Source organism: Triticum dicoccoides, chromosome 2B, assembly GCF_002162155.2.
Source record: "Triticum dicoccoides isolate Atlit2015 ecotype Zavitan chromosome 2B, WEW_v2.0, whole genome shotgun sequence".
Classification (NCBI taxonomy): domain Eukaryota; kingdom Viridiplantae; phylum Streptophyta; class Magnoliopsida; order Poales; family Poaceae; genus Triticum; species Triticum dicoccoides.
Genome location: NC_041383.1, coordinates 63016406 through 63030245, shown reverse-complemented (window position 1 = coordinate 63030245; position 13840 = coordinate 63016406). Strand labels below are relative to the sequence as shown.

Genomic DNA, 13840 nt, shown 5'->3' with positions numbered 1-13840 from the left:
TTCGGACCAACACACTAGGATCATATGGTGTTTGAGATGGTTTGCAATCCGAATATCCAAAACGGCTCAACACCTTCTCAACATAATGGGATTGCAGAAGTGTGATCCCACCCTCATTATCTCTCAGTAGCTTGATGTTCAAGATAACATCAGCCACACCAAGGTCCTTCATCTCAATGACTTTGAGGTTGGTTCCGAATATCAGTATGTCATCAACATACAAGCACAGTATGACTCCTTCGCCCCCACCATGGCGATAGCATACACATTTGTCATCTTCATTAACAACGAAGCCAACAAATATTAGAGTTGTATTAAACTTATCATGCCATTGCTTAGGTGTTTGCTTCAGGCCATATAAAGATTTCAGCAACCCACACACCTTTCTTTCCAGACCATCTATCACAAAGCCATCTGGCTGTTGCATGTAGATTTCCTCGTTTAGCTCTCCATTCAGAAAAGCCATCTTAACATCCATCTGGTGGACGAGAAAACCGTGCGAGGCCGCCAACGAGAGTAATACTCGAATGGTGGTCAGTCTAGCCACAGGTGAATAAGTATCAAAGAAATCTTTGACCTTGAATTCTGCTCAACACTCAGATGGCCAATGACATCCTCCACAAAGAATTCACGCCTCTGATGTTTCAGAGTGGCGACAAAGTTTCTCCAGGAATTGGGGAGCTTAGCGATTATGCAGCACGCGACAAACTTGCCCGGTAAACTCGCACTTAAGAAGCTCAAGCTCCTTAACAATGCATATTATCTCATGAGCCTGCTCCAATACAGGACGATTTTCAACCATCTTGTAATTATGGAACTACTCTATAATATACATCTCGCTTCCTGCATCGGCAGCCCCGAACTTAGATTCGATCGTGATACGTCTCCAACGTATCTATAATTTTTGATTGTTCCATGCTATTATATTACCCCTTCTGGATGTTTATGGGCTTTATTTTACACATTTATATCATTTTTGGGACTAACCTACTAACCGGAGGCCCAGCCCATATTGTTGTTTTCTTGCCTGTTTCAGTATTTCGAAGAAAAGGAATATCAAACGGAGTCCAAACGGAATGAAACCTTCGGCAGCGTGATTTTATGGAAGAATATGATCCTGGAGACTTGGAGTTCACGTCAGAAGATCCTCGAGGAGGCCTGGAGATAGCCCCCCCTACTGGGCGCGCCCCCCTGTCTCGTGAGCCCCTCGAGCACCTCCCGACCGACTTCTTTCGCCTATATAGTCCCACGTAGCCTAAAAACATCCACGAAGAAGATATACCGGGAGTTCCGCCGCCGCAAGCCTCTGTAGCCATCAAAAACCTCTCGGGAGCCTGTTCCGGCACCCTGCCGGAGGGGGAACCCATCACCGGTGGCCATCTTCATCATCCCGGCGCTATCCATGACGAGGAGCGAGTAGTTCACCCTCGGGGCTGAGGGTATGTACCAGTAGCTATGTGTTTGATCTTTCTCTCTCTCGTGTTCTCTCTATGGCACGATCTTAATGTATCGCGAGCTTTGCTATTACAGTTGGATCTTATGATGTTTCTCCCCCTCTACTCTCTTGTGATGAATTGAGTTTTCCTCTTGAAGTTATCTTATTGGATTGAGTCTTTATTTGAGAACACTTGATGTATGTCTTGTCATGTTTATCTGTGGTGACAATGGGATATCACGTGCCATTTGATATATGTTTTGGTGACCAACTTGCGGGTTCCGCCCATGAACCTAAGTATAGGGGTTGGCACATGTTTTCTTGACTCTTCGGTAGAAACTTTGGGGCACTCTTTGAAGTACTTTGTGTTGGTTGGATGAATTTGAGATTGTGTGACACATATCGTATAATTATGCCCACGGATACTTGAGGTGACAATGGAGTATCTAGGTGACATTAGGGTTTTGGTTGATTTGTGTCTTAAGGTGTTATTCTAGTATGAACTCTATGATGGATCGACCGGAAAGAATAGCTCTATGTTATTTTACTATGAACTCTTGATTCTTGAATAGATCGATCAAAAAGGATAACTTTGAGGTGGTTTCGTACCCTACCATAATCTTTTTTTTGAAAGAAGGACTGTAAGGGAACCCCCTACAGTATAATTGGTGCAACAAACCCAAATTGCAAGTACCATGCCTTGAACCTGGATGGATGGGAAGGCATCAGCCCCTTCCCACCACTAGGCTATGCCTTAGTCTGCATCCTACCATAATCTCTTCGTTTGTTCTCCGCTATTAGTGGCTTTCGAGTGACTCTTTGTTGCATGTTGAGGGACTGTTATATGATCTATCTATGTTATTATTATTGAGAGAACTTGCACTAGTGAAAGTATGAACCCTATGCCTTGTTTCCTATCATTGCAATACCGTTTACGCTCACTTTTATCATTAGTTACCTTGCTGATTTTATATTTTCAGATTACAAAAACATATATCTACTATCCATATTGCACTTGTATCACCATCTCTTCGCCGAACTAGTGCACCTATAAAATTTACCATTGTATTGGGTGTGTTGGGGACACAAGAGACTCTTTGTTATTTGGTTGCAGGGTTGTTTGAGAGAGACCATCTTCATCCTACGTCTCCCACGGATTGATAAACCTTAGGTCATCCACTTGAGGGAAATTTGCTACTGTCCTACAAACATGTGCACTTGCAGGCCCAACAACGTCTACAAGAAGAAGGTTGTGTAGTAGACATCAGAGCGCCTCCCACAAGTCGTTGGCAGACCGCATATGCAAATATGCGTCAACCAGCTTATCTCCAATCACGCTCAGAACCACCCCGAGAAACACGACAATGGCCTCCTTGAAAGCCTTCTCCTATTTAGGAGCGATCGTTCCTGTGGGAGTCACACTGGCGACCCAGAACACGTTCCTGACCGTGAGCCATAAGGTGGTTTTAGTCTGCCAACGCTTAAAGTATGTCCCCGTAAACGGGGACGGTTTCAGTGCAGCAGCAAAACTAGAATTCGAAAAACTCCGACACACATTAGGTTTTTGGATTGATAAGAAAATAGGAAGTTTTCCGATTAAATTAATCCATGAATAAATCATGAGTATGACATGAACAACATTGATAACACACTGATTACGATCTAACAGAGCATGAACTATGCACATAGTAGAAACATCTACGCATATTGCTAGTACTGCTACAACAGAAAGAAACACGAGAGGGATCAGTGATGTATACCCTCCAATCGGCCACGCGACAGCTGTAACGGTGGCAGCAGCCGCGGCATCCTCGGCGGCCTTCTTGTCGGCCTCGGCCTTCTCAGCAGCGGCACGGTCGGCGTCGGTCGACATGGTGATGACGAAGGTGATGCGGACGTAGATGAACAGAAGCGAGCAGTCGCATAGTCGCTACCCAAAAACCTAATCGCCCCTCTCCCATATAGGATTCGGAGAGGCGGGGTTTCGGAGGCCTGCTCTCCCGTCAACCGTGTACGCGGTGAACGGGATGGAGTCGCCGGCGGCAGCAGCAGCAAAGGAACGACGTGGGCGTGGAGGCGGAGATGCGTTCTATATTGCGGCGGCTAGGGTTGGCAGCGCCCCACACGTATATGTGCGGCCGCGCGTGGAGAGACGTAGGCTGAACCCACATCCAAGTCGGTAGCCCATGATCCGACGTCTCAGATCGTGGCCCTACCTGTCAAAGACTCTTCGTTCCTGACCGGCAAAAAGAAGCGCATAGGAATGAGCGTGGCGAGGCGAGCGGAGGAGGAGGAGTGCGCGAGGGCTTCTTTTCTTCTCAAGGTCTAATAGCATGAGGGAGAGAATCCCTTATAAACCACTCCAACTCTCCTTCCACTAGCATGGTGGGACCAAACTTCCCATCACCTTGTCATGCCACCTACATGGGCCTTTAGAGATTAAATCTGACATTGTCATATGGGCTCTAGGCCCATCTCATATTTCAACAATCCCCCACCAGATCTGAGGGGCCCACTTTGTCCTTTGTTCTAAACGCTGTTTTGATATACCAGTATCTCAGTGGAGACCGATTAAGGTTGAGCTCCACCTAGACCAAGTAGTTACACTCCTTCACAACTGAACAATGGACTATGCCTTGAATTGTCAGTTTGGCGTCAAGAAGTTTCACCACAAGTCTCACTGATACGAGGCTGCTGAAGGCCGACCTCTCGGGTGGAGCATATTAGTCACACTCCTGGCCTGTTCATGAGCTTGCTAGAGATCACCCCAATCTCATAGACTGTGACCAGCAGTCGGGCTCATATATGTGTGTTCCTCCAAGGATCGCTCTGTAGGATAGCATGTTGCTTATACATATAAGGCTTGGAACACATTAAGACAGTAGTCATCCTTCCATACAGTTTCCGAGAGTATTGCATCTCCAACGGAGTGGGTTAGTAAAGTTACTCTCCTCAGTTCACCACTGGCTTGTTTTCCCAGGTCGTACTTTACGGGATCTCCGATCACATAGGTTGGGTTACTACCATGGCAACTCATGTGGGTCTTCTTTCAGAACACGTGATAGTCCTTTTGTAAAGGGATCTGCCAGATTCTTAGCGCACATCCAAGTCGGTAGCTCATGATCCGACGTCTCAGATCGTGGCCCTACCTGTCAAAGACTCTCCATTCCTGACCGGCAAAAAGAAGCGCATAGGAGTGAGCTCGGCTCGGCTCAATACCGCAACCCGCGGCGAGCGGAGGAGGAGCGCGCGAGGGCTTCTTTTCTTCTCAAGCTCCAATAGCATGAGGGAGAGAATCCCTTATAAACCACTCCAACTCTCCTTCCACTAGCATGGTGGGACTAAACTTTCCACCATCTTGGCATGCCACCTACATGGGCCCTTAGAGATTAAATCTGAAATTTTTATATGGGCTCTAGGAGCATCTCATATTTCAACAATATGGTATTGCATTTAACTTAGTTTGTTCTGCAATGAAGTTTGACTAAATAATCTTGACGAGGGTGCTTCTCTTGAAGCTGAATGGAATGCAAGGTTTGCAGAATATGAAAAGAAATACCACCAGGAGGCTGTCGAGCTAAATAGCATAATATCAAGGAAGCTTCCGGCTGGGTGGGAAGATGCTTTTTTGGTGAGTTCTCCTCTGAAACTTAAATGTCCTGTCTATGTAATATTCATCAAGTGTCAGAATGATTTATAAGTCTGCCTTTGATCCCTTGTTTGTTCCGCAGAAATATACCCCTGAAAGTCCTGCTGATGCTACAAGGAACCTATCTCAACAATGCTTGAATGCTCTTGCTAAAGTAATACCTGGATTTCTTGGAGGCAGTGCTGATCTTACATCATCAAATATGACATTGCTAAAGATGTTTGGTGATTTCCGGAAGAACACCCCTGAAGAGCGAAACATCCGTTTTGGCGTTAGAGAGCATGCAATGGGCGCCGTTTGCAATGGCATTGTTGTGCACAGCCCTGGCCTGATACCTTACTGTTCGACATTCTTTGTGTTCACTTACTACATGAGAGCTCCTATACGGCATTATCTGAATTTTGTGATGACTCATGATTCCATTGGACTTGGAGAAGATGGGCCGACACATCAACCGGTTGAGCAGTTAAGGCCCTGTTTGTTTAATAAGTCATAGGACTTTTTTTAAGTCCCAACTTATAAGTCATAAGTCCCTACCTGTTTGTTTACATCGACCTATAAGTCCCGAGTTCTTACCTGTTTGTTTACAGGGACTTATAAGTTGATAAAACACTTGTTCACATAACCCTTGTTCATACAAACGAATTACAGAATAGTGACAACCGAAATAACACTTGTTCATAACACTTGTTCATACAAACGATTAACACTTGTTGATAAGAACCAAAATTGACCGGAATGATTAGAGACCGGCTGAGAGCCGCCTCGGCCTCCGATGTTCAGAGACCGGCTGCGGCCTCCTCCGCCCTGGGGCACGGGCCTCTCACGACCAGGTCCAACCGGAGGAAGGCCATGACCGGCCGACTGGTCGAAGAGGAGTTGCTGGTACGAGCCCAACTCCGGGAAGACGTTGACGTTGCTGTTGAGATCCAAGAAATCCATTCCCCTCCCGAGATTTCCACCGGCGGATGAGCCTTTGGGTGCCTGTTGAGACGAGGGGAATTGAGAGAAGAAGGGGATCTCGTCCTCCTCATCGGGCATGGGGCGGCGGTTGAGGGTGCCGGCGGCGGCGGCGATTGGGGCGAGGCAGGGAAGGAGCGAGGCGAGGAGGAGGGGAACGAGCGGGGCGGGGTTCGTGCGGGGCGATGCGGGGTAGGTGCGTCCACATCGATAAGTCCCAATAAGTTCCTCCCTGAGAGTCTTTTTTGATAAGTCCCAAATGACCCCAATAAGTCCCTATAAGTCCCTCCTGTTTGGTTTATATGGGACTTATAAAGACTTTTTAAGTCCCTAAACCAATAAGTCCCTGGAAACAAATACCCTCTAAGTTATTCAGCCTCCGAGCAATGCGAGGCATATTAATGCTCCAACCAGCTGATGTAACCGAGACTTCTGCGGCTTAAAGCATCTCCAACAGGCGCGCTATCTTAGCTGCATGCTGGAAAAATTGTTTTTTTGCGCGCATGGAGCCGAAACGGATGTCTCAGCAGCCGCGCAATAATCGCTCACGTGGTATAATGGGTTCAGCGCATGGAGAAGAACGACATCACGCGCCGCTTATTTCGTGCGCCCGACCCCGCGCGCTGGACAGCAAGGACTCGCGTGCGACCTCACCAACCGCCAGATCCAAGCGCTGGCGCCGCCGTCTGCACCTTTTCCATTTGCTCCAACGACCCGTCGGGGCTTCCCCGCCTATACCCGTGCGCCACCGCTACTTCCGCCACCTCCTCTTGTCGCCGCCAAGCGGAGGGATGGATTGATAGATCCCTCTGCCTTATCTTCCAATTTGCTTATGGAAGATAAACTATTTTTTGGATTGTAATAAATTGAACTATTTATTGTTGATTTGTTTTGTATGTGTTTGATCTTCTTGGTACTATTTTGAGTGCGAAATATTGTTTGTGCTGGGTGTGCATGCTGTATATTTAGCGCGCCTGTTGGAGGTGCTTGCGCACGCCATCTTTTACAGCGGCCGCTGGAGCCAGCACCCAACTGCGCGCAAAAAACGGCCATTTCGATGCTGTAAAAAAATTAGCAGGCCGCGCGGTTGCGTGCCTATTTGAGATGCTCTTATAGGATCGCGGTTATCAACAGGAAAAAGCCCTCCATCCTTGCACTCTCTCGACAGAAACTCTCTCAGGTGGAAGGAACTTCGGTTGAAGGCGTTGCAAAGGGAGGCTACGCCATTTCTGACAATTCATCGGGAAACAAACCTGACCTCATCCTAATCAGCACACGCTCCGAGCTCGAGATCGCAGCAAAAGCAGCCGATCAGCTGAGGAAGGAGGGGAAATCTGTACAGGTTGTCTCGCTTGTTTGCTGGGAATTATTTGAGGAGCAGTCTGAGGAGTACAAGGAGAGTGTCCTACCAAGCGAGGTTACTTCCAGGATTAGCGTCGAAGCCGGCGTCACACTAGGATGGGAGAAGTATATAGGACAGAAGGGCAAAGTAATCGGCATTAACCGTTTCGGTTCAAGTGCTCCTGCTGGAAGAATATACAGGGAGCTTGGTTTGACGGTGGAGAATCTCATTGCAACAGCCAAATCACTGTAAAGGGATCATTGCATTTCTCAGCAGCCTAATCTCCTGAAGGTATGCTCCTATATCCTAATAATCAATAAGGCCCTGCTTGGATCCTCGTTTTCCTCCACTTACACCTGTAAAAGTTACGGATCTCTGTCCGTCGTTTTGGTTTCCAGGCGAAAATAACTCTTGGCATGTAAATTACACCCGGAAATTTAATACACGTGTATTAAATTACATCTATACCAAGCGCAGCCTAAAGAGCAGTCTCAAGGTTTGTTTGTTGCAGCTCGGGGAGCTTATTGAGGTGTAAATAATAACAATGTCTGCCTAGTAACTAAGCCAGTTTGTTTTTCCAACTCTGCTAAGTAATAGATAGTTTTGGGAATGCCCACTGCAACTCATATAGAGTTACTGTTGCACGAGAAATAAAACATTGATATAGTCCTATGTCCCCGCGAAAAAAATAAGACACTCATATATATTTTGCTGTCGTCAAGTTGCAAGTTACTGTGGTACGGCGATTAAATTGCCAGGATCTGAACTCCATTGCTGTCGTCAAGAAAGTCTCCATGCCTTGTTTCTTATTTGTTTTACAAGGGTTGAAGAATCATCCTTTGTTCTACACTATCTATTTTTCTCTACTACACCAAATACTCTAGTTTTGTACTTCGTTCAGCTGCCACTTGCTTTGTGTGTGCGGTGAAAGATCAGGGCCACCTCTAAAATCGTCTTAGTGCAAGCTATTAAGTCTCATCATCTTTTTCCAGTGGGGATCTGTTGCCTATGTAATTCTTTTGTTGCAATTCATGTGTTTGAAATATTGCAACAGTTTTAGTACCATTTTTGTTTGCACTCCCAAAGGAGAAAATGTTGAAACGATGTGTCTGCGTACACATGACAAAATTTTTGGGTGTGGGATCTTAGGTTAGGATGCAATGTGAGGAAAGCGGTTGATCCTCTTTTTGTGTCATATACATTCAGGCCATATTTTCTACCTAGTTGGTTGCCCACATTATACTGAAAAACAAAATAAAGTGTAACAAAACCGGAGAAATACTCGAGCAAGTCAGATATATTTCTATCCCTTGTCTAGGTACAAGTTACTATAGTCCTGGGATTATGTCGCCGGGATCTGAACATCATTGCAATCTCCTCCCTGCATGGCGCCAGTGGAGCCGCTATGGTGACTGAGAATTCCTCCAGCGCTGCACCATCGGAGAAGAGGAAATTTGCAAGTATCCTGTCGAAGCCATCCCCAGTGTACATTGCGATGTTGATCCTTTTGAGGCTATGGCGGGAGCAGGGGATGCCCCATCGCCACATGCTCCTGAACATCTAGTCATCATCATAGATGTCGTCGTCATCGTCGCAGATCTCCGGCTCGGGGTCTGAATCTGAGTCGCCGACGTACTCATCATCAGAGTAGTATGTCTTCTTCAATGTCTCGGAGCCTCCCTTTGTACCGTGCTCTCTCCTCTGTCGATGTTGGCGACGGATGCACGGTCTCCTTCTGGTTCGACGGCTGGCTGCCATGCGGGGCTCTGGCTGCTACCTTTCCCGCCCTCTTCTCGCATGCCACTGCCGTCGAGGTTACGGTCTGGCGGGTAAGGGCCGACGGGCTGCGACACCACCTCGCCCCACGCCTCACGAGTGCTGGGGCGCAGGAGCTGGCCTGTGTCTTGGGGATGATGGCTTCCAGGCCACGCCGGGCGGGCGGGGACGAACGGACTCTTCTCCACATTGCCGCCCCAGGAGGGGGGCTGTCTGTGGCTTCCGTGTATAGCTTGTTGGAGTTGTGTCGAATATTGTGTACAAGGTAGGTTACAGTTGGACTTGTAGTTGTACCGTGTTTACATAGGATGTGGAGTCGTGTCCTAGTAGAACACTTGTATCCTAGGCCTCTCTTATATAGCGGGGGTAGACACACAATGTAACCTATGCCAACATAATAGCACGGGAATGTAAGGGAAGCCGACGGCATGTGCCGGCGTCCAGGGCGACCCGGTGCGGTATTGTAGCGGTGTCATGGGGAGGAGCGCCCATAGCCAGGCCCCGGGGATGTAGCCATATCGGTGAACCTCGTTAACAAATCTCGGTGTCATGCTTGTATGATTGCTTGGTCCTCGGATGATCGACAGTATGCATCGGATTTATTCTAACAAGTGGTATCATGAGCAAGGTTCGATGAGGCTGTGCGTTGTTGATCTAGAGGATGAAGAAGCAGTCATGTGGTTGGATGTCTTGGCGGCCGCGAGTTGCAGCATTTGAGCAGCAGGTTGTTTGGTCGATTCGGTGATTAGGCGAGTTCTTTGTGAGATCGGTTTAATCGATTAGGCGTGGACTCGGTGAGATGCAATCGACGCCGGCGGCGTGTCGCGCGCAGACTGGCAGACAACACATCTGATCGAAGTGCTGGAAAGCCCAAGGCAGGTGCGTGGGTTGCGGCCCAGGTGAGGAAGCCGAGCGGCTGCAGCAGGTGAGCAAGTCACGGGCTGAACAGCAGCTGGTGTGCTCAGGCGTACGTGTGTGTATGCAAAGGCGATCAGGACCAGGGTAGTATACAAGGGCATCTACGGGATTTGTTTTGACAAAAAAAAGGACCGAGTCCTCGTGTGACACTGAGAGGCAGGAGACAGATCGTTTCTGCGGAGGGGAAAATCGATTGACACGTGATTCACATCCATCGGGAATTAGCAAAGAGGCGTTCGCAAAGCAATTACTAGCATTGGCAGTTGAGTCTGGGAGCTAATACACGTGAGTACGAGAAGGTTTTTTGGTAGGAATTTGCTAGTACTGGTGCATCTTGTGTACTTGAGCACGTGTTGGAAGCTTGGATATTTTTTCGCAAGGTCAGCCATACAAAGGACTATGGCGTCAATGGGTACCAAGTTTGAGATGGAAAAGTTGACTGGACTGGAAACCTTGGGTTATGGTAGACGAAGGTAAAAAATTTTGTTGGCGCAATAGAGATGCTTGAAGGCGTTGCAGAAAGTCATGTCAACTAAGATGGAATTATCAGGTGATGGATGGAAATTGGCGTAAGACGATTTGGGAGCCTCGGGCGTGTCGTACAGTCGAACGAGATCGGCTGGGTCGGACTAGGCAGTCTGACGGATCGACGCAAGTCGGTTGGTACAGAAGACGGTGGTGGGATCGGCGACTATGACATAGGTGCGTGATGTTGATTGTGACCGACTTCTGGGCGTGGAAACACGTGACACAGGCATGAGTGCTTGTGTGGCTTCAACAAGACTATGTCGCGGGATTGATTCAAGGTGGTGTATCCACGAAGCTTGAAGTCGATGAGGCGCGGGGGTGGACTGATCATCTACCATAAAGTCATGTTGAAGGTGGAGCTGAGGTCTGACGGAAGACTTCACTCGATGCTGATTGAGGGGCTAAGGCGTAAGTCGACAGAGAGTCGAAGCCCATTTAGCGGGAAAAGCCAGTGACACGCAGTTCGGACTGGAGCCCAGTGATCTGATGGAAGCGTGAAACTCGTCATCGATCGGTGATGATCGGTGGTACTCTGCAGGGTTGAGTGGTGTGGGTTTGCAACCCTTGAGACTCGACCATGACAGTGGAGGCTCGACGCGATAATAGCGGCGAGGCGTGCGGCATGCACGAGACATGGAGACGGGCCAAGGCTTTGGTGGTCATACATATGGCGAGACAACTGCGAATTTGACTCGGGATGACTACAAGCAATGGTGAAATTCTTTCAAGTTTCAGACAGGCAGTCAAGAAAGGAGCGGTGATGTTGAGTTCAGGTAACTCTTATGTGTGACACCCAATATGTGAGTTGTTCACTTTCACGCAGGTCAGTGATCGGTGTGTGATGGCGTTGGACGGATACTCTGAAAGTTGGGAGCACAAACTAGAGTAACAAGGAACTTAATTTTCCTCGAGTGTTGATTGTGGTCAAGAAAAGAAGGAACTACAAGTTGCAGGTGGAGTCACATGGAGTCTTTGAAGTAGCAGCGGTGCTCATGGGATAAGCACAAGTCCAATGTGCATGGAAGTTTGACGCATTGATGAATTCAAGGTGGTGGAGAATATTCGGCAAGGTGGAGTTTGTTGGAGTTGTGTCGAATATGGTGTACAAGGTAGGTTACAGTTGGACTTGTAGTTGTACCGTGTTTACATAGGATGTGGAGTCGTGTCCTAGTAGGACACTTGTATCCTAGGCCTCTCTTATATAGGGGGGTAGACACACAATGTAACCTATGCCAACATAATAGCACGGGAACGCAGGGGAAGCCGGCGGCATGTGCCGGCGTCCAGGGCGACCCGGTGCGGTATTGTAGCGGTGTCATGGGGAGGAGCGCCCATAGTCAGGCCCCGGGGATGTAGTCATATCACTGACCTGCGTGAAAGTGAACAACTCACATATTGGATGCCAACATAATAGCACCGGAACGCAGGGGAAGCCGGCGGCATGTGCCGGTGTCCAGGGCGACCGGGTGCGGTATTGTAGCGGTGTCATGGGAAGGAGCGCCCATAGTCAGGCCCCGGGGATGTAACCATATCGGTGAACCTCGTTAACAAATCTTGGTGTCGTGCTTGTGTGATTGCTTGGTAATCGGATGATTGACGGAGTGCCTCAGATTTATTCTAACATAGCTTGCTACGGTTCGGCGGTGCCGTCGCCCCGTTCGCGGAGTTCATATGGAATGGCCGTGCGCCATCGAGGGTCAGGTTCTTCTGCTGGCTGCTGGCGTAGAGGCGCATCCACACGAGGGATGTTCTGCTCAAGAAACACATCGTGGAGGCTGACGGGGCTGGGTGCCCCGTTTGCGCGAATGAGCTGGAGAGTGCCGATCATCTAATTCTCTCATGTTCGTTCGCGGCCGCTTTCTGGTGAAGAATTGGTGTCGAGGTCGCTGGTGCAGATATGGGCTGTCTAGATTGGTTAGCGGCATCGGCGCGCTCTGTTGTCCACTCTGCTCCTGAATTTGTTATGCTATGCTGCTGGCACCTGTGGAAATATCGGAACGCGGTCGTATTCCAGCGGCAGCGCCCCTCTCTGGCTTGTGCACTAGCCTGCTGCAGGGACGACGCGCTGCTCTGGAGAGGCCGGCTGAAGCCCCCTGCCGTGATCACGTCGACTCTTGGTTGGCGGCCCCGGCGTAGCTAGTGTGTCTTTGCTTGGGCTCGCGTGCTCACCTCGCCCCCCGTGTATCTCTGTGTGAGTCTGTGTGTGGCGCCTTAAGGGTTGCCAGTAATCATCGGGGTTTTTGGCCCCTTTGTTAATAGTAGCAAAAAATGCATGTGCGTTGCATCGGGTATAAAATAAATCTCAGAGTTCATATGGTATTCAAGTGTTTACCTATCATGATGAATAATAAGCAATTTTTCAATTAAATTGCTTGTGAAACTCATAAATATCCATTTTATGAAAATCTCATTGTATTTCAAAAGCTCGTTATCTTTTTTTCTACTAATAAAAACCTACTTCTTCAACTCGCTCTAAAGAAGTTGAATTGTGTGTAATAAGTTGTTGTTATTTAACAACCCTACGTAAAAATAATTACAATCTAACCATTTATCGATAAACAACCACTTCTTCAATGCGAAAGTAATTGTGCATCATTGGCATACCTATAACTGTTTCAAATAGATCATATCTTCCTATATCTCACAATCCATATTAATATTAATTCATATTTATGTTTTCCCACTACAAAAATGTGATGACCAGAAAGTATACGGAATTTACAATACTTGCGACACTTTTGTTGTGCCGCCAACAGTAGGAGCACACTCGCCATGCCAACATGACCACTTCCCTGGGCATTATCATTAGGCCTCGATGAGTATCAGGATTAGGGGATGCAGAGCTGTGGGACACATGGTACAACGGAGGGTAGCGCTCCCCCTCTGAGTTGTCGTGCGGGGCGAAACAGGATGCAAGCAAGATGCACTGTTGTCACACTCTCTTTATTCTCCATCCCTCGCTCTCTCCTCTCTATCTTACTGATGACATCGATGACATGCAGAGTTGAGGAATATCTTGATGTTTCGCAAATACCGGCGAGCTTCAAATATATTCTCCATTAAGAAATATTTTTTAAAATATTTTATTCACTTTTAATTATTATACTCAATCCGCCTTGTACTAATTAACAGTACTCTCTCCGTTCCTAAATATATGTCTTTCTCAAGATTCAATATGGACTACATACGAAGCAAAATGAGCGAAAGTACACTCTAAATTATGTCTATATAT

The 13840-nt window shown here is 47.8% G+C and overlaps 1 protein-coding gene across 1 annotated transcript; it reads left to right on the top strand.

The window, feature by feature from the left end:
* Positions 1-4925: 4925 nt before the first annotated feature.
* Positions 4926-7638, top strand: LOC119360468 (transketolase, chloroplastic-like; the record flags this gene model as incomplete). Its single annotated transcript, XM_037626095.1, has 4 exons — positions 4926-5066; positions 5167-5549; positions 6421-6479; positions 7151-7638. Coding segments are annotated over 4 exons (1071 nt in total), but the record flags the coding sequence as incomplete, so codon positions are not given.
* Positions 7639-13840: the final 6202 nt, after the last annotated feature.